The 26,978-nt window shown below is 44.4% G+C and overlaps 1 protein-coding gene across 1 annotated transcript in view; it reads right to left on the bottom strand.

The window, feature by feature from the left end:
• The window catches only part of LOC126470719 (nose resistant to fluoxetine protein 6-like), a 185,110-nt gene that overhangs the window by 60,058 nt on the left and 98,074 nt on the right, over window positions 1-26,978 (bottom strand). The window contains exons 4-8 of the mRNA XM_050098722.1: window positions 24,762-24,856; window positions 17,792-17,890; window positions 10,909-11,076; window positions 6,691-6,784; window positions 1,293-1,421 (exon numbers count right to left, since the gene is read on the bottom strand). Coding sequence (XP_049954679.1) covers window positions 1,293-1,421; window positions 6,691-6,784; window positions 10,909-11,076; window positions 17,792-17,890; window positions 24,762-24,856 — 585 coding nt within the window. The remainder of the gene's footprint in view (window positions 1-1,292; window positions 1,422-6,690; window positions 6,785-10,908; window positions 11,077-17,791; window positions 17,891-24,761; window positions 24,857-26,978) is intronic.

Below are 26,978 nucleotides of genomic sequence, written 5' to 3'. Positions count from 1 at the left end.
AAAGGCACAAACACCTACATCTACATCTACATCTGCATCCATACTCCGCAAGCCACCTGACGGTGTGTGGCGGAGGGTACTTTGAATACCTCTATCGGTTGTCCCTTCTATTCGGGTCTCGTATCGTTTGTGGAAGGAAAGATTGTCGGTATGCCTCTGTGTGGGCTCTAATCTCTCTCATTTTATCCTCATGATCTCTTCGCGAGGTGTACGTAGGAGGGAGCAATATACTGCTTGACTCCTCGGTGAAGGTATGTTAATTATACTACCACTACTAATCCAGCGATTAGGGTAAGTGTGGTTGAGTTGTTCCCTCGCATGTCGTAAAATGAAGACTGGCTCCGCCATTTTGAAACAGCATCGCATGCGCTCTACTAGGCCAAAAACAAATGAACATTAAATGTGTTCTTTCTCGGGAGTGTGTTCATGTGAAGTCTTTTGCTTCAAATGAGCCTTCCTGTCCTATCCCCGAAAATTGACCATTCCTCGTGGGACACTGTATTTATTAGTGAGACTGTACTCAGCAACCGCTGATTATGCCATGTCATGCCAACGACCCTACATATTTTGCTAGGTATACTTTCACAGAAAGGAAGAAGCCATAGGTGGATCACTTGTTGTTCTTAAACGTGTCTGAGTTTCCATTTTTTGGAGAGAGATAGTTTAATAACCCGATCACTATGGCCGCTCTTTAAGAATACGTACTTCAGTGGTTTTATCTCAGTTTGCAGGTGATCCTTGTCAGAAACAGCTATGTATACCTTCAAATTTAAAACCGCTCTGTTCTGGTCTGGGTGGTGGAAGCTATGTACACTGAGTTATATGTCAGTTTGCGTCAGCTTGCAGTAAACAAAGTGGCCGAACCCGCCACCCGGTTTAGATTCTAGCAAAACATCTAAACATAATAGCTTTCCCTACCTGCATCTCGCCAACGAATTTCACGTTACAGCATTATTATTGTCCATAAACATAATTTATTTTCCATATACGTCCACTTTTTCTGGAACTGCAGAAGTAAAGTCGTAACTAGATCCTGGTATTAAGATTCCTATGCAACAGTGATTTAGTTTGGCTTTTGTATTCACGGCCGCGAATCATAAATCTGCTCTCAAAGGTGCTTTCCTATAAGCTACCGCTACAGTTATTATTATTCCAATGGACAACATTAAAAGAAAAAGCACAGTGAACAATCATTTTAATAAAATACGTTAACCATATTGTAAAAAATATGATTTTAGTCTGAAAGTTGTATATTACGAAGAACTCACATAGAAAACTGTACGGTAACATACCTCAGAAATCGGTACGAGAATATACCGATGAAGCGGAGAAAAGACGATTTGAACTTGGTGCAAACTGGGACTTCTGACACCTCCTGTTTCTTGTCCATTTTGAAATACATGAACGCCAGCAGAAGACCACTGTTAACATAAAACAATATTTTTACCAAGTATATTCTTGTATAACATGTTCTAAGATGTTTTGTTAGATAAATATGTTTACAATGTGAGAATGTTAGTTGTGCAAAGTGTAGGAATGTTAAAGGAAAGCCGGCCGAAGTGGCCGTGCGGTTAAAGGCGCTGCAGTCTGGAACCGCAAGACCGCTACGGTCGCAGGTTCGAATCCTGCCTCAGGCATGGATGTTTGTGATGTCCTTAGGTTAGTTAGGTTTAACTAGTTCTAAGTTCTAGGGGACTAATGGCCTCAGCAGTTGAGTCCCATAGTGCTCAGAGCCATTTGAACCATTTTTTTGTTAAAGGGAAATTTACGGAATATGGTCTGTAAAAGAATATGTATCCACTGATGAAGATCATACGAAGATATAAAGAGAGTTTAATATCTACAGTATATCTAACTTAGCGTCCTTTATTAAGAGCTATGAAATCAACCAGTCCAGTTTAAAAAAAGGGTCTTGAAAACTGATCCGCCACAATTCACAGAGGTGGTTTTTCTTTCATTTATCGTCTTACTTCGAACTCTGTCGCATTTCTCATGATAAATATCAACACTCCTTGTATACAACTATAAAATTTTTCTGTCGAGTAATAGCGCAGAATAATTTGTTGTAACATTATAAAATCTGTTTATCTGTTAGTTGCTAATGTAGTTGTAGTGATTACTGTTATTCACGTAGTTTATGACTTATATGGACAATGCACTCGCAGGAGAGAGATTAGACTGTTGAGGGTGAAAGTTCTAGTAAAAAATCCTTGCAGTAGTTGTAGGTTCCACCTGGCTTTTGAGAGACTTAACGTTATTCGAAGACACTGACTTAGCCAGTAGGATATAAACTGATTTTAAAACAAAATAATGCTTAAAATTTTCTGGAAATAATTTATTTGCAGTTCTTCTTTATCCACTTAACGACCGCATTTAAACTTGATAGACAGCTGGAGAAATTTTGCTTTCTTAGCCCCCCAAAAACTCTTCATGGACTCACTATATTTCTTTCTCCATCCATCTGACAATATCTTGACAGTCTTGTTTTTAAGGTTTTCCGTGAAGCTGTGCTTCCTTATTAGTGATCCAAAGGCTGAACGATTCATTATGACATCTTCTATGATGTGCATGTCTTGTAAATTTTCTCTGGTTTTTGTGACCAGGTCATTTTCACCTTTGTATCAATAACGTTAGTCACTTGGTGAATCCATTCTTGTCGACGCTATAAATATAGCCATAGAATTTGAAATTTGTGAAATCTGTCAGCGTGTAGTGGTCAGATGTTCTCCACTCCGTCCAAATTCCATTTCTTTGTGTACGGATAAATATTTTCCGAACAATTTTCCTCTCCTGTTTTTTAACTTCAGCAACTGTAGAGTCTCCTCCAATAGCTATGGTCTCTGATGGATTTAGTGGTTCCAGCAAGAAAACGTCTAATAATATCGTTATTTGGCCTTGCACGCTACTGGTCTGTTGGCATAGTTGTTTCTCGTAATTCTGAGTGTGTTCTGAAATTTGATGCCTCTTTCTAATTTTTCGATACTGCACAACACTAATGGCTGTACAACTTCTCCAAGGTATTTGAAGGAGGACACCTTTAAAATCTTCCCATATTCCATCTTTAGTTGAACCTCCGTGCTTTTTGCAGCCAGTTTTCCACGTAAAAGATCTTCTCGTAGCTATCTGGAGGCCTGCCTTTGTCTCTATCTTGAGTAGCTTTCCTTTGGCATATTTAGTTGCTTCTTTAGTCCTATTATTACTATTGTTTTTATTACGTGCCACTAGGTCTCTCTGCATCGCATGAAGCTTTATGACTCAATTTTTCCTGTGTTTATCTCACTTTCGCTCTCCGACTGAACTTCCTATCAATCGATTTTCTGTCTACACGAGTTTCTGTACAAACCTTACAGGAAATTTTCTGGGCTCTTTCTAGATCTGTTTTGACTTGTTGTACCCAGGGTATAATTTTCAGTCTTTTCGTGTATGTTAAAATTTTATTAGTAGTCTTTTTTTGGGTGTGTGTTGGATAATTTTTCTCTGCTTTCCAGGGTTTTAGTGTGCATCCATCTTCCGTTTTATTTGGGCCGTGTATCTTTCTCATAATTTTTTGTTTCACTTTCAAAAAGTTTCCCATATCACATTTTGTGTGAAGTACGAAAATGACGCTGTTATACAGGGCTTCTGATTTGATAACTGTGTTATAGTGCCTGATTTTTGTGACTGTGGAAAGACATTTTTTGTTGTACATGTCACGATTTCTTCAGTATACACTGCTTAGTTCCCGTAAGTGAATTGTCTGTTTTATGAATAAAACCGTCTACATTGGTTAATATATGTTCTTTATAACGTAGTTTCTGCCACTGCCATTATCAGATCTGTAATTAAGTTTATAGGGACATAAAGAACGAGAGGCATTTATTATACATTATTGAACGATAAAAGATGAAAAATTAATAAGTTACAAAATTCTACAACGTTAACTCACCAAGCTTACAAGTTGTAAAATAAAGTTCAGTGTCGTTATCAATAAAAGCTATACCTAATCGCTGCGTCAGCTGTCAACTTGGCTCAAAAACTTGTTAGAAAGATGTAAGTTCTAACCGACATCTGGCACTAATGTGGGGATATTCAACTAGAACTAACATCTTTGGAAAACATTTTTGAGCTAAGTTGACAGTGAACGCCCCGACTGCGTCTAGGTTTTATTGCCATTAACACTGTACCTTGTGTTACAAGTTTTAAGTTTTGGTGAGTGAACATTGTCAAATTCTTTACCTTTTTATTTTTTCATCTTTTGGAGCTAATAATGTATAACAAAGGCCTCTCGTTTTTTATGTTCTTGCAATCTTAATTACAGATCTTATGATGGCAGTAGCCGAAACGACGTCATAAATAAAGACATTATTAAAGAATCTAGACGGTTTTATTCACAAAATTTTCTCAATTATCGCGAATTCATACAGGAAATTTATTTACTTTATTAATAATTTCTCTATGTTATTTAATTTTCCTTCAGTGTGTTCAAGGATCTCTCCCAGGCACTTTAAGCACAGGATTCTCAAGATTTGATCACAGTTTGTGGATAATTTTTGGCTATCGAGTTTTGAGCACAAGAATTGAGTTTTCTGGCAGGAAATTTGGAGGTCAACTATTTCAGCTCATTCTTTGAGGATTTCTATCTATTTGATTGCAGTGGTGATGATTGGCTAGTACTATTATTGTTTTATATTATCATTGAGAAGTATTCCACCTGTATTTTTTGTTCATCTAGTTGTATTTAATTCGGAAGATATTTAGGAAGCTGTATAATATTCTGAGCTAAATTTGGTTATTGGTTACGTTTTTTAAGCTAATATTGTATTCAAATACGATATACTATAGTCCACTGTAATAAACTAGATGGTGGGTCAAAAGAGATAGCATCAATAAAACATGAATATGTTGTGACACGAAATGTTGCGTAATAGTCACATCACAGTGTTGCTACTACTCTTCGAAGGAAATTTGATTTACACTACAGGCCATTAAAATTGCTACACCAAGAAGAAATGAAGATGATCAACGGGTATTCATTGGACAAATATATTATACTGTGCATAGATCCTGAGAAATCAGTACCCAGAACAACCACCTCTGGCCCAAACAATGGCCTTGATACGCCTGGGCATTGAGTCAAACAGAGCTTGGATGGCGTGTACAGGTACAGCTGCCCATGCAGCTTCAACACGATACCACAGTTCATCAAGAGTAGTGACTGGCGTATTGTGACGAGCCAGTTGCTCGGCCACCATTGACAAGACGTTTTCAATTGGTGAGAGATCTGGAGAATGTGCTGGCTAGGGCAGCAGTCGAAAATTTTCTGTTTCCAGAAAGGCTCGTACAGGACCTGCAACATGCGGTCATGCATTATCCTGCTGAAATGTAGGGTTTCGGAGGGATCGAATGAAGCGCAGAGCGACGGGTCGTAACACATCTGAAATCTAACGTCCACTGTTCAAAGTGCCGTCAATGCGAACAAGAGGTGACCGAGACGTGTAATCAATGGCACCCCATACAATCGGCACCCCATACCATCACGCCAGGTGATACGCCAGTATGGCGATGACGAATACACGCTACCAATGTGCGTTCACCGAGATGTCGCCAAACACGGATGCGACCATCATGATGCTGTAAACAGAACCGGGATTCATCCGAAAAAATGTCGTTTTGCCATTCACGCACCCAGGTTCGTCGTTGAGTACACCATCGCAGGCGCTCCTGTCTGTAATGCAGCGGCAAGGGTAACCGCAGCCATGGGCTCCGAGCTGATAGTCCATGCTGCTGCAAACGTCGTCGAACTGTTCGTGCAGATGGTTGTTGTCTTGCAAACGTCCCCATCTGTTGACTCAGGGTTCGAGACGTGGCTGCACGATCCCTTACACCCATGCGGATAAGAAGCCTGTCATCTCGACTGCTAGTAATACGAGAGCGTTGGGATCCAGCACGGCGTTCCGTATTACCCTCCTGAACACACCGGTTCCATATTCTGCTAACAGTCATTGAATCGCGACCAACACGAGCAGCAATGTCGCGATACGATAAATCGCAATCGTGATAGGCTACAATGCGACCTTTATCAAAGTCGGAAACGTGATGGTACGCATTTCTCCCTGTTACACGAGCCATCACAACAACTTTTCACCAGGCAACGCCGGTCAGCTGCTGTTTGTGTATGAGAAATCGATTGGAAACTTTCCTCATGTCAGCACGTTGCAGGAGTCGCCACCGGCGCCAACCTTGTGTGAATGCTCTGAAAAGCTAATCATTTGCATATCACAGCATCTTCTTCCTGTCGGTTAAATTTCGCGTCTGTAGCACATCTTCGTGGCATAGCAGTTTCAATGGCCAGTAGTGTAGAATAACCTGTTGTACTATTTTTTGTAATTTGGTGCGTCTGATTCCGCTCAAAAAAACAAACGGATTTACGTAATCGTGCATTAACTATTATTTTATCCAGCATGTTTTCGGTCTCGGCAACAGGGTAGCCGCAACTGTTGCTCTTTTCGTATACAGAATCTTAAACTTTCACAAATACTTGGCATCTAATAAAGGTTCTCGGCAAAGGACTACAAAGCTGAGGACTGTGCGTGAATGGTGTGTGAGAAAGCACGAGAGTAATGGGCTGGGACGGCAGGAAGGCAGTTTGCATGCGAGGGCCAGCGGACGGTGTGTGAAAGCGGCCGCGTCCGTGTGTGGTACTGCACCCACCTCATGAAGAAGAACGTGTCCACGGAGAAAGCGCCGCTGCTGATCGACTGGAACAGGAAGTCTCTCTCCACCAGCTTCCGGAAGCCCCGGTTGTCTGCAACACAGGAAGGTCGGTTCGCTGAGCACACAACGCGCGTTTGCCGGCACACCAGCCTGCTACCTGTTACCTGATACCTGAAACTCCCGGGACCGACTTTCCACTAAGTATTCGGTGTGGACAACATCTTTTTTATTTACCCACCCTTCCACCGGTTTATTAATTTTCAAATTCTTTCAGTGTCGTAATACTGTATGTAAGTAAATGAACACAAATCTGCGTAAGAAATTTTCTGCTTCAATGTTTCTCGAACTGAATTTCACGTCAGTTTTAGTACTAAGTAGAAATGGTCACACTTACGTCTGTATAAGAACGCTACTTCAGCGTACGAATATCAACACAACTCTCTGACTTCTCTTGTAGTACTGCGACACTGTTTAACATTAAACTCACAAAACTGAGGAGTGAGTGGTTAAAAGACAGTTGTTGTCTGCCTAACCATACGAGAATATAACTGGATGACTGGATTACGTGACTCGTCACATGAGACAAGCTATATTTCCATCACTAGCGTGATAATATAAATGTGTGAGCTCAGCAATGAGGTTACGCAATATTTCAATCAACAAACAATTCACAGCGCAATTTAGACACAGTCAGGTCCATAGAGAGTGAGTAACCAAAGCTGTCAACCTCAAATGTTTCTGAAACCTTACAGCGCATTTTTTTTACCATCCAGACGAAATGTATCAAAGTCTTCAGTAAACGACGTATAACTTTATGTCATAATACTGTTAATTACTTGGATATTGGCATCAAATTTGTTTATTTCAAATGGAACTATATTAAATTTTGTTGCTAGTATCGTAGAATTGAAAGAGATGAATCCGCTTCCTTTCATTCTTTGGAATCCGATATGCAATTTCAGAGAAATAAAAGCATTTGGAACTCATAATATCTCTGTATTGCATATCAATACCCGAATAAGTAAATATGTCGCCTCAAATAGAGGGAGAATGGAATGTTTCACTACTGCGATACGTATGTAAAAACGGAACAGAGAAAATGAAGCTATGAATTTCGTAGGTCCACTACTTTGAATATGTCATTATTTCCACTTAGGTACATCAAGCTGCGGCGACCCATTATCCAGGTGTGAGTGCTGTATGATATCATGAACTTCTGTGTAAGAGAGCAATCACTTTGATAATCAAAATACAACATCCTATATTCTAAATACAGCAATTTTTCCGAAACTAATCGTATATCGGTGTGCGAAACAACGTTGAATCTTTCTACTTCAGTTCCACTACATGACCTGTGCTGGAGCATGTTTTGGTGAAGATAAGAAGACGGGTCCTGTTGATCCTAATTAATGCAAGCACAGTCACAGAGCCTTAAAAATCCAGGATGACACTATAGTTCTATATCTCAAAGAGAAGTTGATACGGAAATGTCTGTATCTAATATTTTCTATTACAAGAGGCTAAATAGTGTTTAAAGAGGGGTTACTTAAAATTTATCTGGCTGAAAACAGATTTACGATGTCTTAAATAGCTTCACAAATATTTGAGGTTAACAGCTTCGGTGACTCAGCTTCTGTCATGGATGCAGTGTTACAAGATGACTGTTGCGTACAAGATTGATTCATCTGTGCTTACACGGCAAAAAATGATAACTATTGAACGTATCTAGATTAATAATAACTAATAGTCACAAAGTAAATTATAACTAGATTATGGGGGAATACAAACTCATAACAACTACCACAGGCTTATTCAGCCGTGTAACCGTGCACAGTCGAGAGCAGAGTGAAAATGCAGGGCTACAATCAAACGCAACAACTAACAGAGGAGAGGTGAAATAAGCGCGAGAGGTAAAGCTTGTATTTTTTGTAACCAGTCTGACAGAAAATTACCAGAAAGCTATATCTCTCTCAAGGCAGTATCAAAAAGGAAACAACCATTATGTAGGTGCCAACTGATATTGTAAACAGCCAAAAACCTCTTGATGGTGTAGTCTTGCGTAAAGGAAGGAAATCGGCCTCACAGCGACATAGTTCTACGAAACATTCGCCGTATTTATAAAATTACTATTAAGCAATTTCGTTACGGTATCTAAGAAGAAAATTTATAAACAATTTGGCCTGCACCTAGTGAGCTCAAAGCCTCAATGAGGAAATAGTTTTACGTTGAATTTATGGTTTAAAGGCTCATTAAATACGAAATTACTTGGTAATCTAGTTACTACACATCGTTTGTTGTTATTTAATCTCTGGAAGGAAGTTCGAAACTATAGGGTTAGTAGTTTCAGTAACATGTGGTGTTTAACTAGTTGGCACTACTTTGTCCTCTAATATATGTATATAGACGTCTAGCGAGATTATCCTTACAGATAAAGAGGAATAAGTTATTTCCAATCTGTAAATTATTGTAGATACGTTGTACAATGAAGAGCCAAAGAAACTGGTACACTTGCCTGATATAATGTAGTAACCCGGTGAGAACACAGAAGTGCCGCAATACGACGTGGCATGGACTCGACTAATGTCTGAAGTCGTGCATGAATCCTGCAGGGCTTTTTCAAAATGGCTCTGAGCGCTATGGGACTTAACATCTGAGGTTATCAGCCCCCTAGAACTTAGAACTACTTAAACCTAACTAACCTAAGGACATCACACACATCCATGCCCGAGGCAGGATTCGAACCTGCGACCGTAGAGGTCGCGCGATTCCAGACTGAAGCGCCTATAACCGCTCGGCCACAGCGGCCGGCCGGGCTTTTTCCATAAATCCTAAGAGTACGAGGGTTGGGGATCTCTTCTGAACAGCACATTGCAAGACATACCAGATATGCTCAATAATGTTAATGTCTGGAGAGTTTGGTGGCCAGCAGAAGTGTTTAAAGTCAGAAGAGTGTTCCCAGAGCCACTCTGTAGCAATTCTGGGCGTGTGGGGTGTCGCATTGTCCTGATGGAATTGCCTAAGTCCGTCGGAATGCACAATGGACTGAACAGATGCCGGTAATCAAAGAGGATGCTTACGTAGGTGTAACATGTCAGAGTCGTATCTAGACGTATCAGGGATCCCATATCACTCCAGCTGCACACGCCCCACACCATTACAGAGCCTCCGCCAGTTTGAACAGTCCCTCCCTGATATGCAGGGTCCATGAATTCATGCGATTGTCTTCATACCCGTACACGTCTATCAGCTCGATACAATCTGAAGCGAGACTCGTCCGACCAGTCAACATGTCTCCAGTCATCGACAGTCCAATGTCGGTGTTGATGGGTCCAGGCGAGGCGTGAAGCTTTGTGTCGAGCAGTCATCAAGGGTACATGAGTTGGCCTTCGGCTCCGAAAGCACATGTCAATGGCACTTTTTGATGGCCCAGCATTGAAATCTGCAGCAAGTTGAGGAAGGGTTGCACTTCTGTCACGTTCAACGATTCTCTTTAGTCGTCGTTGGTCCCGTTCATGTAGGGTCTTTTTCCGGCCTCAGCGATCTCGGAGATTTGATGTTTTGTCGGATTCCTGATATTCACGGTACACTCGTGAAATTGTCGTACGGCAAAATCCCCACTTCATCGCAACGGAGATGCTGTGTCCCATCGTTCATGCGCCGACTATAACACTACGTTCAAACTCACGTAAATCTTGATAACCAGCCATTGTAGCAGCAGTAACCGATCTAAAAACTGTGCCATACACTTTTTGTCTTATATAGACGTTGCCGAGCGCTGCGCCGCATTCTACCTCTTTACATATATCTGTATTTGAATACGAATGCCTGTACCAGTTTCTTTGGCATATCAGTGTATGAAAGTCAAGGAAATTGTCATATTAAACTGAATAACCTTTCAATTCGACGGCACTTCGGCTGATTACATATCAGTTTCTCTGTTTATTTATTAAATCAGTATTTTATTTGGTCTCAGAAGCCTGAATGGACCCCGCTCCAGATCTAGTCACCAAGAAACATCTGGGAACCAAACCCAGGACTTACACATTAGCAACCAACAGCGGTATCAAGTAGAACACTGATGCAACCTCGGTCATAGTAGTCTTAATGTAACTCGACAGAACATACGCCTTCGGTTGCCTAAAAAAAACTTTAGGACCAAAGCTGCGAAGAAATGTGAGGATAAGCAGTGGCAGTAGAATCAGGCGGCGTGCTCACCTGCGAAGGGGAAGGCGAACATGCAGGTGTGGCCTGCGATGACCCACAGCAAGCTGAAGACGCGCAGTCCGTGCACGCAGCTGAGCGCGTCGTTGCCGGAGCCCACGTCCAGCAGCTTGCCGATGTTGGTGCGCAGCGAGAAGCACAGCAACAGGCGCAGCCACGTCCCTGCAGTCACATCACATTACAACCTCAGACATTCTGCAGATGACGCACTTACCTATAACGAAGTATATTCTGAAAAAGCTTCCACAAATATTCAGTCTGTCTTCACAAGCATCAAGTGTTTTCACAATTTCACAATTGCGAATGTGGACAACCATCAGCCGTAGAATGGAATGACGACAAAGAAAATTTGTACTTATATGGATATGGTGTCTGTTCTCTCGGGCATGTCCGAAAGAACAAACACTATATCCATATAAGCATACAGTTCTCTCCATACAGGCCATGACCGTCTTCTTCTGTGCGGGTGCTCACATATTCCCCGAATTCTTACGGGACTGGTAAGAATGTCTTCCACGAGTAGTGTGTGTGTTGGGGTGTGGACATACAAGGTGAGAATGTGGGTGTCGCGGGAGGCGTGCGCGAGATTGTCCCTGCAGTCGCTCTCTTCTCTGTGCCCTCGGTGGCTCAGATGGATAGAGCGTCTGCCATGTCAGCACGAGATCCCGAGTTCGAGTCCCCGTCGGGGCACACATTTTCATCTGTCCCCGTTGGTATATATCAACGCCCGACGGCAGCTGAAGGTATTAATATATTTCTAATTTCGTAAGAAAATTTGTGTCGGACCGGGGCTCGAACCCCGATTTCCCGTTTATCGCGAGCGGTCGCCTTATCGTTTGGCTACCCGTGTACGACTCACAGCCACACATAAACTTTCATATGTCGTCAACTATGCGTCAACAGCCTGTACTCGTACAACCATTGTGCATATTCCCGTACAAGTGAGACATTTTACTTGAAAGACTCTTTCCTGGTGTCGGCGGATAAATAACATATCAGAATAACACAGGCACTGCAATATCGTATGGTAAGTCTTGTCAAGAGCCCGAAGCGACACAAAGATTGCGACCTCCTGTAGGTGTTCAGGAATGTAAAATTGTGCATATCACAAAAGGCAAAAGATGTATCCTATGTCTACGATATCAAGGAGTCATAACTACAGAGTCAATAAAATGAAACGCCCTGAAAATATTTCATGCACCTAAAGGAGACGACCCAGTTTACATATTCTGCCCTGACTGCAAGTAATGAATGTTGGGTTTGCTATCTTAAGGCGGATAAAATATTTTTCGGGCCAGTTTTATTTCGTTGGTCCTATAGAATCAGTCACCTCTTGAACTTTGTGGGCTCAGTCGCACCATAAAAACATTTGAGCGACCCATCCTAGAACTTTGATCAAATATTTGGCACTTTACCAAATAGCCGTAACAGCACGTATTGACTTATACAAATAATATCAGTACAAACGGTCAATGGCTTGTTGGAGGTACGCGAAAACATCACAGAATAATCGACACTCCTTAACTGGCAGACGCTTGAAGATAGACGCTAAATATTACACAAAACCCTACTTCAAAGTTATGAGGCTGAGTAATGAATGCTGTGTCTTAAATGAACTTTTGGCCTGGGAGTAATGTGCCTGGCGCACTGTGTAATGACTTTAGCTTTTTAGCTTATTATTAGTAATAAGTCCAAATCGAACAATCCACCCTTACAACAATTCACCAACGATGTACAAGGGTGTTAATTTTTGTGTTGTTAAATGATTTTCAGTGAATATCACCGGAGTACCTTAATGTTTCGGTAAAAAAAAATTTAAATATCGCGAGGCATTGTTCAGTAGGATATCCCAAGGCGTATAAGTTTAGAGCCTCTCGGAAAGCGTGTTTTTTCTCCGCATACATTGCCCCCTTTCCTTGGAGATATGTGAGAGTTGTATTGTATGTGCATTCGTGAAGTGTAGGTGAGTGTCATGGATGCCTGAATAGTGAAGTGTTATGTTTGCGTTTTACGATGAGGATGAGAGAAAGGAGAGGGTGGATTCCGGTGCCGGACACAAGCTATTCCTCTCGGGTGTTCGCCACGCTTAACGTCCCAACCGACAGACAGATCATCATACCAGTACCACACTCCCTCATAACATGAAACACTGCGGAGAGGTTTGATATTCAATCCAGGACATTACTGCAAAGACTGGTGATCAGGAACTTTAGGCTACCACTACTCCTACCCTTGCTAGCCAAATATGGGCAGTGGAAACGTCATCCGCCCCAGGATTCGGTTCGGTTTATTTAAGAGCCGAGTGCCACCGCAGAGCCGTGCATTAGCGACCTCGGCTACCGAGGCCGGTAATATTTCGATCTTTCTTTTTTTACAGGATGGCCAAAATGAAACTGGCCTCAAAATTGTTCCAACAATTTGTCAAACAATACAAAAGGAACGACTGCACATTTTCAGTAAGATGAAGCAACAGCACACATCATACATGCAGTCTTGGCGCTGTATCGTGACGTGTTCTTTGAGGACAGGACAGTCAGCAAGAGTAGTAACATATCCTGGCATCAAATATGGCCTGATATACCTCCCTGTGGTTTTCACCTGTGGAGACAGTTGAAGAACCAGGTGCGCTGAAACAGCTTCCACATATTCTGGAAGACCTGCAGCATAGCAATGATAACGCTATTGCTGTCATCCCTTAGACAGCTTCATTAAAGTCATCGGTTGCCATTTCCTACTTCTTCTGTGGAAAACAATTCTTCTGGTCATTAACTGCGATAACTAACTTCGTGTCAGGCCTATGAAAGTGTCACACTAATAAATACTGAATGATTCATAAGGTATGTATTGTATGTTAACCGGGGACCTAGAAACGACGGAGAGGCTCCGTCCCCGTCGCAGCCGCAGTGGTCAACAACCCCACGACGACTACCACAGTCCACTTCAACCCTCCGCCGCCCCACACCGAACCCAGGGTTATTGTGCGGTTCGGCCCCAGGTGGACCCCCCAGGGAACGTCTCACACCAGACGAGTGTAACCCCTATGTTTGCGTGGTAGAGTAATGGTGGTGTACGCGTACGTGGAGAACTTGTTTGCGCAGCAATCGCCGACATAGTGTAACTGAGGCGGAATAAGGGAAACCAGCCCGCATTCGCCGAGGCAGATAGAAAACCGCCTAAAAACCATCCACAGACTGGCCGGTTCACCGGACCTCGACACAAATCCGCCGGGCGGATTCGTGCCGGGGACCAGGAGCTCCTTGGCGCCCGGAGAGCCGTGCGTTAGACCGCACAGCCAACAGGGCGGGCATTCAGAAGGTTGCACGCAAATTGAAGAGTCGAAATGCAAAAACTTTGGGATAGGAACGTTTTGGCTTGGAAGTAACCCTGGGCTAGTGAAAGCTTTGGATTGCCAGGAACAACAAGGACAATCAGTTCACACGCGTCTTAAATTCAGTAAAGATAACGTTTTGTTTTAATTAGATTAGGAAATGAGACACTTAAAGTAGTAAAGGAGTTTTGCTATTTAGGGAGTAAAATAACTGATGATGGTCGAAGTAGAGAGGATATAAAATGTAGACTGGCAATGGCAAGGAAATCGTTTCTGAAGAAGAGAAATTGGTTAACATCGAGTATAGATTTAAGTGTCAGGAAGTCGTTTCTGAAAGTGTTTGTATGGAGTGTAGCCATGTATGGAAGTGAAACATGGACGATAAGTAGTTTGGACAAGAAGAGAATAGAAGCTTTCGAAATGTGGTGCTACAGAAGAATGCTGAAGATAAGGTGGGTAGATCACATAACTAATGAGGAGGTATTGAATAGGTTTGGGGAGAAGAGAAGTTTGTGGCACAACTTGACTAGAAGAAGGGATTGGTTGGTAGGACATGTTTTGAGGCATCAAGGGATCACAAATTTAGCATTGGAGGGCAGCGTGGAGGGTAAAAATCGTAGAGGGAGACCAAGAGATGAATACACTAAGCAGATTCAGAAGGATGTAGGTTGCAGTAAGTACTGGGAGATGAAGAAGCTTGCACAGGATAGAGTAGCATGGAGAGCTGCATCAAACCAGTCTCAGGACTGAAGACCATAACAACAACAACAACAACGTTTTGTGTAGCATGGTTTGATGCAGCACCAACAAACTTTCCCGTAGAAGTACGTGGTGCATTCAGAGTCATATATCTCAGGGGCTGGTTTGGAAGGAGATATCCAATTGCACGGTCACCACCTCGCTCACTTCGTTTTTCGCCCCTTGCTTTTTTTTTGGGGGGGGGGGGGGCTGAGAAGCCTCATGTACGTGACACCGATTGCCGACGAAGAAACACTTCCCGTCAGGATACTTGCAGTGCCTGATGAGATTCGTGCGATGCCTGGTGTACGTGGTACAGTGCACCAGTATTTTCTACGAAGATGTTATGCATGTATCGATTGTGGTGGTCGTCATTTTGAACACATTCTGTAATGTAGTACATTGTTGAGTAAATAGTACACTGACATGGTGAACTTAAGGTGTTTGTTGTTCCATACGTTCCACAGCTTTCACTGGCTTAGGATTACTTACAAGACCTTAAGTTCTTGTTCCAAAGCTGTTGTACCCGCCAGGACAAAAAAAACAAAAAAACAAAAAAACAAAAAAAAACATAGCACCACGAAGGAATTATCCTTATGGAGCTGAAATCGGTAGATCTTACGTACGCGTAAAGACAAACTAATTATTTCAATGTCAGAAAAATTGGATAAGTTATTCAGGAGAAAGAGTTTCACAAATTGAGTAAGTCAGTAAAACATAGGTCCGCCTGTGGACCTTATGCAAGCAGTTCGGCTTTGCATTGATTGACAGAGTTATTGGACGTCCTCCTGAGGGATATCGTACCAAATTCTGTCCAACTGGCGCGTTAGGCCGTCAAAATCCCGAGAAGGTTGGAAAGCCTTACTCATGAAGCTCCAAACGTTCTCAGTTTGAAACAGATCCAGCAACGTTGCTGGCGAAGGTAGCGTTTATCAAGCAGGAAGACAAGCAGTAGGAATTCACGCCGTGCGCGGATGGGCATTATCTTGCTGAAATGTAGGCCTAGAATGGCTTGCCATGAACGGCAACCAAATGGAGCGTAGAATATCGTCGACATACTGGTGTGCTGTAAGGGTGCCAAGGAAAAGAAACAAAGGGGTCCTACTTTGAAAAGAAGTGGCAACCCAGACCATCACAACTAGTTGTTGGGTTGCATGGCGTGCGGCAGTCAAGTTTGTGTCCCACCGCTGTCTGGAGTGTCTCCAGACACGTCTTCAGCCTGGAATCTTATTGAATCGCGTAGAATTGTCTTCAGTGATGACTCCCGCTTCGAAGAGATCTCTCGATGACCAGAAAAGACGTGTCTGGAGTCGCCCCGGACAGCTGTGTGATACCAACCCGACTGAGGCCCGCCATACGGCCTGACGACCAGGAGTGATGATCTAGAGTGTCACTTCATTTCATAGCAGGACTCCTTTGTTTGCGATTCGCGGCATCCTTAAAGCACTGCGGTACGTAAACGATATTCTAGGTACCATTTTTGTTGCCGTTTATCGTAAGCCATCCTGGACTTACATTTTTGCAAGATAATGCTCGCCTGCGCAATTCAGGGGTTTCTATTGCTTGTATTCGTGCTCGCCAAACCCTACCTTGGCGAGCAAGGTAACTGTTCCCCTCCCCAACTGAGAACGTTTGGAGCATTACAGGCAGGGCTCTCCAATCATCTCGGGGCTTTGACGATCTAACGTGACAATTTGACACTATATCCCTCAGGAGGACGTCCACAACTCTGTCAATGAATGCCAAGCCGAATAACTTCTTGCGTAAGATCCAGAGGTGGACCGACGCTCTGTTGACTTACTCAATTTGTGAAGCTCTTTTGGAAATTTGTGGTAAGGTCTTATGGGACCAAACTGCTGAGGTCTTCGGTCCCTAAGCTTACACACTACTTAATCTAACTTAAACTGACCTACGCTAAGGACAACACACACTCATGCCCGAGGGAGGACTCGAACCTCCGGCGGGGGGACCCGCGCGGACCATGACATGGCCCCCTAGACCGCTCGGCTACCTCGCGCGGCCTTGTGAAGCTCTATCTACTGAATAAATCATCCAATTTTTCTGAAACTGTAATCATTAGTTTGTCTGTAAATCTACATCACATCTCCCGATTTCGGTTCCATTCGGATAACTCATTCGACCTCCTGTGGGAATCTCAGAGTAGCGAACACGGAGTCAATGGACAGGGGCTGCGGATAGATGAAGCTCGGTGGGAATGTGGATCGACCGTGAGGCGTGCAGAGATAGTCCGCGCAGTTGCGATAACGCTGTGTCCCGGATTGCGCAGTGGTCCGCAGCTCGTGGTCGTGCGGTAGCGTTCTCGCTTCCGGTTCCCGGGTTCGATTCTCGGCGGAGTCAGGGATTTTCTCTGCCTCGTGATGACTGGGTGTTGTGTGATGTCCTTAGGTTAGTTAGGTTTAAGTAGTTCTAAGTTCTAGGGAAGCGATGACCATAGCTGTTAAGTCCCATAGTGCTCAGAGCCATTTGAACCATTTTTTGATTGCGCAGTGGTGAACGCATCTGCTAGTAAACAGAAGATTCCGGGTCCTAATCCAGGTCCAGCACTTCTTTTCACTCGTCGCTGCTGATCTCGCGTAGTGCTCCCCCCTGCAGCTGACAGCAGTGATCCCCGTCAATTTACGTACTTGTGATAATTCTAACTCGTGTTGAATTTGGATGGATACAGCTTCAAACGAATTTAAATAGTTAATTTGAATTGTGTCGCTTTATGTACATAAAAACAGAAATGTTTCAGTCATTCCGTAGGAAATTTAGCAACACGCATTTACTCAGAAGGAACTCCGTGCTTACCTTGCCTTGTGTTCACCTCTTTTTTAACCGGCGGCTCTTTATCTTCAGGTGGTCCACTCGCCGTGTAGCTCAGATGGTTTCCATTACACTCGATCACCTCTGCGAACAAAAGAGCTGTTTATTACATTTGTATTTAAAAGTGCAGCGCTATGAAATAATTCTTAGTAATAACTTCTACATCAGTGAGCTAGTCTCTGTAATTTCACATTAAAATAAGAGAACTGTTGTAAGCGGAAGACAGTATCCAAATGAAATGAAATTTGTGTTGCAGGATGAGGATATCGACGACACGAAATAATTTCAATACTTACTGTACAATGCATCGACAACCTGCTATTCATTGTGAATAGAGTTAGCTAATCCGATTCAGTTTTACGGAGTAGATTAATTACTTTTCCGATCAAATATACACATGGCTTTCAGTCATATCTACTTATCAAGAGCAGAGAACCTTTTTAAAGCATTCACTCTCAATTGTCACGTTTGGGAGTTGAACGAGTATAAACAAAAGCATGTCCAGTCACCCGCCAGGGTAGCCGAGAGCGCTAATGCGCTGCTTCCTGGACTCGGGTAGGCGCGCCGGCCCCGGATCGAATCCGCCCGGTGGGTTAACGACGAGGGCCGGTATGCCGGCCAGCCTGGATGTGGTTTTTAGGCGGTTTTCCACATCCCGCTAGGTGAATACCAGACTGGTCCCCACGTTCGGCCCCAGTTACACGGCTCACAGACATTCTGTCCTGGGGGGTTCGGGGTGGCATCAAGAAGGGCTTCCGGCCACCATCTGCCATTAACACTGCCAAATCCGTCATAACAAAGCCGACCCCGCGTTGGAGCGGGACAAAGGCCCGAGAAAGAAAGAAAAGCAAAAGTATGTCCAATCCGAGCACTATACCTGACGCATTTCGGACGTACGCTTGAAGGCAGACTAGAAATATTTGAGGGTCAGCAATTACGTTAAAGAAGAGCCACATTATCAACGAGAGCTGTGGATTAAAAAAGAAATTACACTTTCTGAGACTTTCATCACCAAAATAAGCAATTACATATTGAACGAATGTTGCTGAACTCAAGCTCTTGAGAAGATCCACAATGTGTGACTTCCAGTTCAAGGTCTGATGAATAAGAACGGCCATGAATTTTCAGCATTCAGTATCACGTATTTCCTTTCCATTGTGCGTTGTTGATGTTTATGGCGATATATCCTATATTTTGCAGGATTGAATGAACGGTGTTTCTTTTTTGTAAATAGAGTGATGGACTATTTTTAAACCACAAACCGATAATTTTTGTGAATGTTCCATTTATCTTTCTTTCTGCTGTTGTATCTATATTGCATTTGATTATGATGCTTGCATCATCCGAAAAGAACATTTCAGAAGATCAAAACAAACTGATAAACGATGTAGAAAAAATGTCTGAATGGTGCGAAAAGTGGCAGTTGACCCTAAATAACGAAAAGTGTGAGGTCATCCACATGAGTGCGAAAAGGAACTCGTTAAACTTCGGTTACACGATGAATCAGTCTAATCTAAAAGCCGTAAATTCAACTAAATACCTAGGTATTACAATTACGAACAACTTAAATTGGAAAGAACACATAGAAAATGCTGTGGGGAAGGCTAACCAAAGACTGCGTTTTATTGGCAGGACACTTAGAAAATGTAACAGACCTACTAAGGAGACCACCTACACTACGCTTGTCCGTCCTCTTTTAAAATACTGCTGCGCGGTGTGGGATCCTTACCAGGTAGGACTGACGGAGTACATCGAAAAAGTTCAAAGAAAGGCAGCCCGTTTGGTATTATCGCGAAATATGGGAGAGAATGTCACTGAAATGATACAGGATTTGGGCTGGAAACCATTAAAAGAAAGGCGGTTTTCGTTGCGACGGAATCTTCTCACGAAATTCCAATCATCAGCTTTCTCCTCCGAATCCGAAAATATTTTGTTGACACCGACCTACATAGGGCGGAACGATCACCACGATAAAAGGAGAGAAATCAGAGCTCGTACGGAAACATATAGGTGTTCATTCTTTCCGCGCGCTATACGAGATTGGAACAATAGGAAATTGTGAAGGTGGTTCGATGAACCCTCCGCCAGGCACTTAAATGTGATTTGCACAGTATCCATGTAGATGTAGATGCGAGCTTATTTCATTCTTTTCCGGAATTCTTTGAGGCGAAAAGTTTCACACATTGTTAAACACATGGCTGAGTAACTCGAATCACAGCTCTGTTCGCTGCCAATGTGCCACGAAAGAGCGTCAGTAGAAATTCTACGCCCGTCCATTTTCGTGAACAAAGTGTTTGGTTTTCGAGCCAAATAAAGCAGACAACCTGCCGGTGGAGAGCACAGAGAGCACAAAATCACGTTAACCAGCTAGTCCCGTGTGTTGCCAGCGATACGTCTCGTGACTCGGGATATCCCATCTGCGTGCACGTAGACGTTAGTTGCCTAGTCCCCTGTGCCGACGGCTTAACAATCTGTCATCGTAATGTGTCCGCTCTCTGTTTGACTGTCGCCGGCCATAACGGGCAAGTAAGCGTTCCTCTCTGGAAAAAGGTTATCACCTTAACAAACCGAATTCACCACACGGATACAGCTATCAATTAAGTATCGAACTGAAAAAGACAGAGCATGTAACGGGGATTGTCTAGCAGTTAGTGTATCCAGATTCATTTGTCGTGAAATCTTAAAATATTTTCACCGTTCGCCTCTGTTCTACTTACGGCTGAAAATGTGAGGTGGCTCTAAATTCTAAAGGCTTGCATGAAAGTAAAATAATATGCTGGGTAGCCCTGAACCCCGCCGACAAAACTTCGAAGGTTTTTCAGGAGTATTTTCTGCATAGTTTGGTACGATGGACCCTTTCTCCGGTGGATCGTTACAGAGTAATTTCATTTCGTTTGATTTCTTACCTCAGTTTATCTTTACATTTGCACACCAGTGCAAATGTCGACGTTATGTGCTGTGTGTCTTGCCTGGAAACAAACTTGTTCCATTCATTCACGGTACTTAAAGTTGATAATAGTAATGCTCAATTTATTCTTCGCCCTCTCCTTGCATTTAGCACTGTTCGCTTTTGTCTCGGGCCTGCTTTTCCGGCAGTGTTAGATATACGTTAAGTGATACACAGCAGAACAGATTCGTTTACTGATGAGGAGCTGGCCAATATGTAATACGCATATGTGTTCACTGAATGAAAAGGCAGAGGGGAGACGACGATCTGTTGAACTGTTCCCGCAGAGACGGCATCCACGTCACAGCCTGCGTGCTTTGTATGAGATTTTTTGCAGTTCTCTGTGTTCTGTATTGTACGTTTTAGTCATCTCACAGTACCGCCTTTTTCACTGTTGTAGAGATACGAGGACCGTCTAAAAAGTATACGACCTTTGATTTTCTCACGCAAAATAGAGACGATAGCGCGGCGCCAGTGTACACAGTAAAGGAAGAGACCTGCATGCGCATGAGTGAATTTTGTCAGTCGCTGCCTGTCGGTCTCTGAACGAGGTGCTACACAACGTGTTCGTCGGATTACCGATTCTCTCAAGATGACAACGTGTTGAGGAAAGATACTGCATCAAATTTTGTCAAAAGCTTGGTGAATCTCAAAGCGAAACAATTCCCAAGATTCAGCAGGTGTTTGGACAAGATGCGATGGGTGTAACACGAATTAAGGAGTGGTTCAACCGACCAAAAATGGACGCACATCAGCAGAGAGTGACCAGCAGGCCCCAAACTGAGCTGTTGTTGAGAGGGTGCAAAATTTGGTGATGGCAGATCGTCGATTGACCGTGCAGGAGATTGCCCAAGAGGTTGGAGCGAGTAAAGATTCTGCACATGCAGTTTTGCGTGATGATTTGAACATGCACCGAGTGGATGCGAAATTCGTGCCCAAGTTGTTGTCGCCGGAACAAAAAGACCGGCGTTTTGACGTTGGACAGGATCTTCTGGACGCCACCAATACTGATCCTAGGTTTATGAACACCGTGATTACTGGAGATGTGTCATGGGTGTACGGGTACGACCCAGAAACAAAAAGACAGTCGTCGCAATGGAAGCACCCGAGTCTCCAAGGCCGAAGAAAGTGCGGCAGGTGCGAAGCAAAATCAAGGTGATGCTGACTATCATCTTTGATGTCCGTGGAACTGTGCATCACGAATGCGCACCAGAAGGACAAACAGTGACAAAGGAGTACTATCAAGATGTTCTCCGGCGACTCTGTGACGCAGTTCGGCGCAAAAGATCAGACATGTGGACGGCGAAAAGCTGGCAACTGCATCACGACAACGCCCCCGCACATTCATCCCATTTGATCCAATATTTCTTTGCCAAACATGGAATCATAGCCGTTCGCCAACCTCCTTACTCTCCAGAAATGGCTCCTTGCTACTTCTGGTTGTTTCCAAAATTAAAGACGCCACTGAAAGGATCCCGTTTGAGAGTAGAGAAGAGGTAATGTGGAACACGACGACGGAGCTGAGCACCATTCCAAAAGAAGACTTCCAGAGGTGTTACCAGCAATGGAAGGATCGGTGGGCTAAGTGTGTGCAAGTACAAGGGGCCTACTTTAAAGGCCCAATCCCGTCAGGTATTCGAAATACACTCCTGGAAATAGAAAAAAGAACACATTGACACCGGTGTGTCAGACCCACCATACTTGCTCCGGACACTGCGAGAGGGCTGTACAAGCAATGATCACACGCACGGCACAGCGGACACACCAGGAACCGCGGTGTTGGCCGTCGAATGGCGCTAGCTGCGCAGCATTTGTGCACCGCCGCCGTCAGTGTCAGCCAGTTTGCCGTGGCAAACGGAGCTCCATCGCAGTCTTTAACACTGGTAGCATGCCGCGACAGCGTGGACGTGAACCGTATGTGCAGTTGACGGACTTTGAGCGAGGGCGTATAGTGGGCATGCGGGAGGCCGGGTGGACGTACCGCCGAATTGCTCAACACGTGGGGCGTGAGGTCTCCACAGTACATCGATGTTGTCGCCAGTGGTCGGCGGAAGGTGTACGCGCCCGTCGAACTGGGACCGGACCGCAGCGACGCACGGATGCACGCCAAGACCGTAGGATCCTACGCAGTGCCGTAGGGGACCGCACCGCCACTTCCCAGCAAATTAGGGCCACTGTTGCTCCTGGGGTATCGGCGAGGACCATTCGCAACCGTCTCCATGAAGCTGGGCTACGGTCCCGCACACCGTTAGGCCGTCTTCCGCTCACGCCCCAACATCGTGCAGCCCGCCTCCAGTGGTGTTGCGACAGGCGTGAATGGAGGGACGAATGGAGACGTGTCGTCTTCAGCGATGAGAGTCGCTTCTGCCTTGGTGCCAATGATGGTCGTATGCGTGTTTGGCGCCGTGCAGGTGAGCGCCACAATCAGGACTGCATACGACCGAGGCACACAGGGCCAACACCCGGCATCATGGTGTGGGGAGCGATCTCCTACACTGGCCGTACACCACTGGTGAACGTCGAGGGGACACTGAATAGTGCACGGTACATCCAAACCGTCATCGAACCCATCGTTCTACCATTCCTAGACCGGCAAGGGAACTTGCTGTTCCAACAGGACAATGCACGTCCGCATGTATCCCGTGCCACCCAACGTGCTCTAGAAGGTGTAAGTCAACTACCCTGGCCAGCAAGATCTCCGGATCTGTCCCCCATTGAGCATGTTTGGGACTGGATGAAGCGTCGTCTCACGCGGTCTGCACGTCCAGCACGAACGCTGGTCCAACTGAGGCGCCAGGTGGAAATGGCATGGCAAGCCGTTCCACAGGACTACATCCAGCATCTCTACGATCGTCTCCATGGGAGAATAGCAGCCTGCATTGCTGCGAAAGGTGGATATACACTGTACTAGTTCCGGCATTGTGCATGCTCTGTTGCCTGTGTCTATGTGCCTGTGGTTCTGTCAGTGTGATCATGTGATGTATCTGACCCCAGGAATGTGTCAATAAAGTTTCCCCTTCCTGGGACAATGAATTCACGGTGTTCTTATTTCAATTTCCAGGAGTGTATTTTTTCTGGCCAAAAGTCGGATACTTTTTAGACAAGCCTCCAATTTTCACAGAAGCAAAAGTACGAGGGAGTCCAAAAAGTAAGTTACAGATTATTATGGCAAAGTGAAGCAGCCGCGCGGGATTAGCCGAGCGGTCTAAGGCGCTGCAGTCATGGACTGTGCGGCTGGTCCCGGCGGAGGTTCGAGTCCTCCCTCGGACATGGGTGTGTGTTCTTGTCCTTAGGATAATTTAGGTTAAGTAGTGTGTATGCTTAGGAACTGATGACCTTAGCAGTTAAGTCCCATAAGATTTCACACACATTTGAACAAACTCCAACTTGTTGCACACTAGTTACGTAGCGCCCATGTCCACCATACTCATTGCTAGCCACATCACGCTGGATTCCCGCAAAAGTTCAGAAGAGAGAGTGAAACCCCACTGAAATGACCTTAATGGCCGTCAAGCCGTATACACGTATTAATATACCTTGCGGAAATCCAGCGTGATGCGACGAGCAATGAGTATGTTGGACAGGGGGCGCTACGTAACTAGTGCGCGACAAGTTAGAATTTGGGTCGGAAGGAAAGCGTGCTCTGACAGCCGAAGCCGCTAACACATACGTGTTCGAATCCTGGTCCAGCACATACTTTCCCTTGTTGTCATTTAGTTCATTTTAATACCCAGTTGCGCGCTATGTCAGAATTTATTTCATTTCATCATTTAAATACATTACTTTTAGTAAGTACCCAATCTAAAATGGTCTCCCAACATGTTCACTGAGTAATAAGCACAATGTTCAATACATTTACGTAAGAAATTGCCCTTTTTCCGCTACCCCTCTCCCTTCCACGAAATTAATATGACTTGCCCCAACTATATCCTGGATACATAGCTAAAGTCAAAGGATAGTTGTTGTGGCTACACGTGGAAAACGTGTGGCAAATAGTGGTCCACGTACCTGGCTCCCGGGACCGCGCCCGCCGCCTCCTCTGCAGCAGTAGGTCCACCACGGTACCAGTCGCAACCAGCAGACCCATCGCGCTCACCGCCACGCTGCAACACAACACCCAACCTCAGCTGCACGCTCAAAATACGACATCGAACAGACAAGCACACAGGGTGTCCCAAATCTTCAGGTTCAAAATTACTTCCTTGGCAAACTATTAGAACTGAAAGTTTGTTTTACTCTATAGTCGCAGTTTATTTGTTTTGTCTACTGGCTACCGGTTTCGGTACACAGCACCATCCTCAGGACATCCCCTGGTACGCAGTCTCGTCACACTCGCTTCCCAAGTACATGTGTCAAATACCAGAATATACTTAAGTACAATGGTATCCAGAAGTAAAGCAACAATTGGAAATTTTGCAAGATTGGGTTTATTTTGCCACAAAACAGTATAGAGTGATGGTAAAGAAGAAACAATGTAAAGAATACAGAGCTTAATCAACTGCAACATCCATAACATTATAGAAAACTGTACACTACTGGCCATTAAAATTGCTACACCACGAAGATGACGTGCTACAGACGCGAAATTTAAATGACAGGAAGAAGATGCTGTGATATGCAAATGATTAGCTTTTCAGAGCATCCACACAACGTTGGCGCCGGTGGCGACACCTACAACGTGCTAACATGAGGAAAGTTTCCAACCGATTTCTCATACACAAACAGCAGTTGATCGGCGTTGTCTGGTGAAACGTTGTTGTAATGCTTCGTGTAAGGAGGAGAAATGCGTACCATCACGTTTCCGACTTTGATAAAGGTCGGATTGTAGCCTATCGCGATTGCGGTTTATCGAATTGCGACATTGCTGCTCGCGTTGGTCGAGATCCAATGACTGTTAGCAGAATATGGAATCGGTGGGTTCAGGAGGGTAATACGGAACGCCGTGCTGGTTCCCAACGGCCTCGTATCACTAGCAGTGGAGATGTCAGGCATCTTATCCGCATGGCTGTAACGGATCGTGCAGCCACGTCTCGATCACTGAGTCAACAGATGGGGACGTTTGCAAAACAACAACCATCTGCACGAACAGTTCGACGACGTTTGCAGCAACATAAACTACCAGCTCGGAGACCATGGCTGCGGTTACCCTTGAAGCTGCATCACAGACAAGAGCACCTGCGATGGTGTACGCAACGACGAACCTGGGTGCACGAATGGCAAAACGTCATTTTTTAGAATTAATCCAGGTTCTGTTTACAGCATCATGAAGGTCGTATCCGTGTTTGGCGACATCGCGTTGAACGCACATTGGAAGCTTGGAAGCGTGTATTCGTCATCTCCATACTGGCGTATCACTCGGCGTGATGGTATGGGATGCCATTGGTTACACGTCTCGGTCACCTCTTGTTCGCATTGACGCCACTTTGAACAGTGGACGTTACATTTCAGATGTGTTACGATCCGTGGCTCTACCCTTCATTCGATCCCTACGAAACCCTACATTTCAGCAGGATAATGCACGACCGCATGTTGCAGGTCCTGCACGGGCCTTTCTGGATACAGAAAATGTTCGACTGCTGCCCTGGCCAGCACATTCTCCAGATCTCTCACCAACTGAAAACGTCCGGTCAATGGTGGCCGAGCAACTGGCTCGTCACAATACGCCACTCACTGCTCTTGATGAACTGTGGTATCGTGTTGAGGCTGCATGGGCAGCTGTACCTGTACACGCCATCCAAGCTCTGTTTGACTCAATGCCCAGGCGTATCAAGGCTGTTATTACGGCTAGAAGTGGTTGTTCTGGTTCCTGATTTCTCAGGATCTATGCACCCAAATTGCATGAAAATGTAATCACATGTCAGTTCTAGTATAATATATGCGTCCAATGAATATCCGTTTATCATGTGCATTTCTTCTTGGTGTAGCAATTTTAGTGGCCATTGGTGTATTTCCCTTTTTTTTCGACTTAACGGATTTGCACACACACTCTGGCAACAGGCTAATGTGCTCAGGATGGGGTGCGGCCACCTCTAGCACAAATACAGCCCTGACAACGACGGGACATGCTGTGAATGATATCATCGATCTCATGTTGAGCTAATAACGCCCATTCTTCCAGCAGAGCAGCTCACAAGTCTTGGAGAGTGGTTGGTGGATGCTGATGTGATGCAACCCATCTCCCTGGTGCATCCCAGATATATCCTATGGGATTCAAATCAGGAGAGC

The sequence above is a fragment of the Schistocerca serialis genome, chromosome 3 (assembly GCF_023864345.2).
Source record: "Schistocerca serialis cubense isolate TAMUIC-IGC-003099 chromosome 3, iqSchSeri2.2, whole genome shotgun sequence".
NCBI classification, from domain to species: domain Eukaryota; kingdom Metazoa; phylum Arthropoda; class Insecta; order Orthoptera; family Acrididae; genus Schistocerca; species Schistocerca serialis.
Note: the sequence above shows the minus strand (reverse complement) of the source record. Positions and strands in the feature narration are given on the sequence as shown.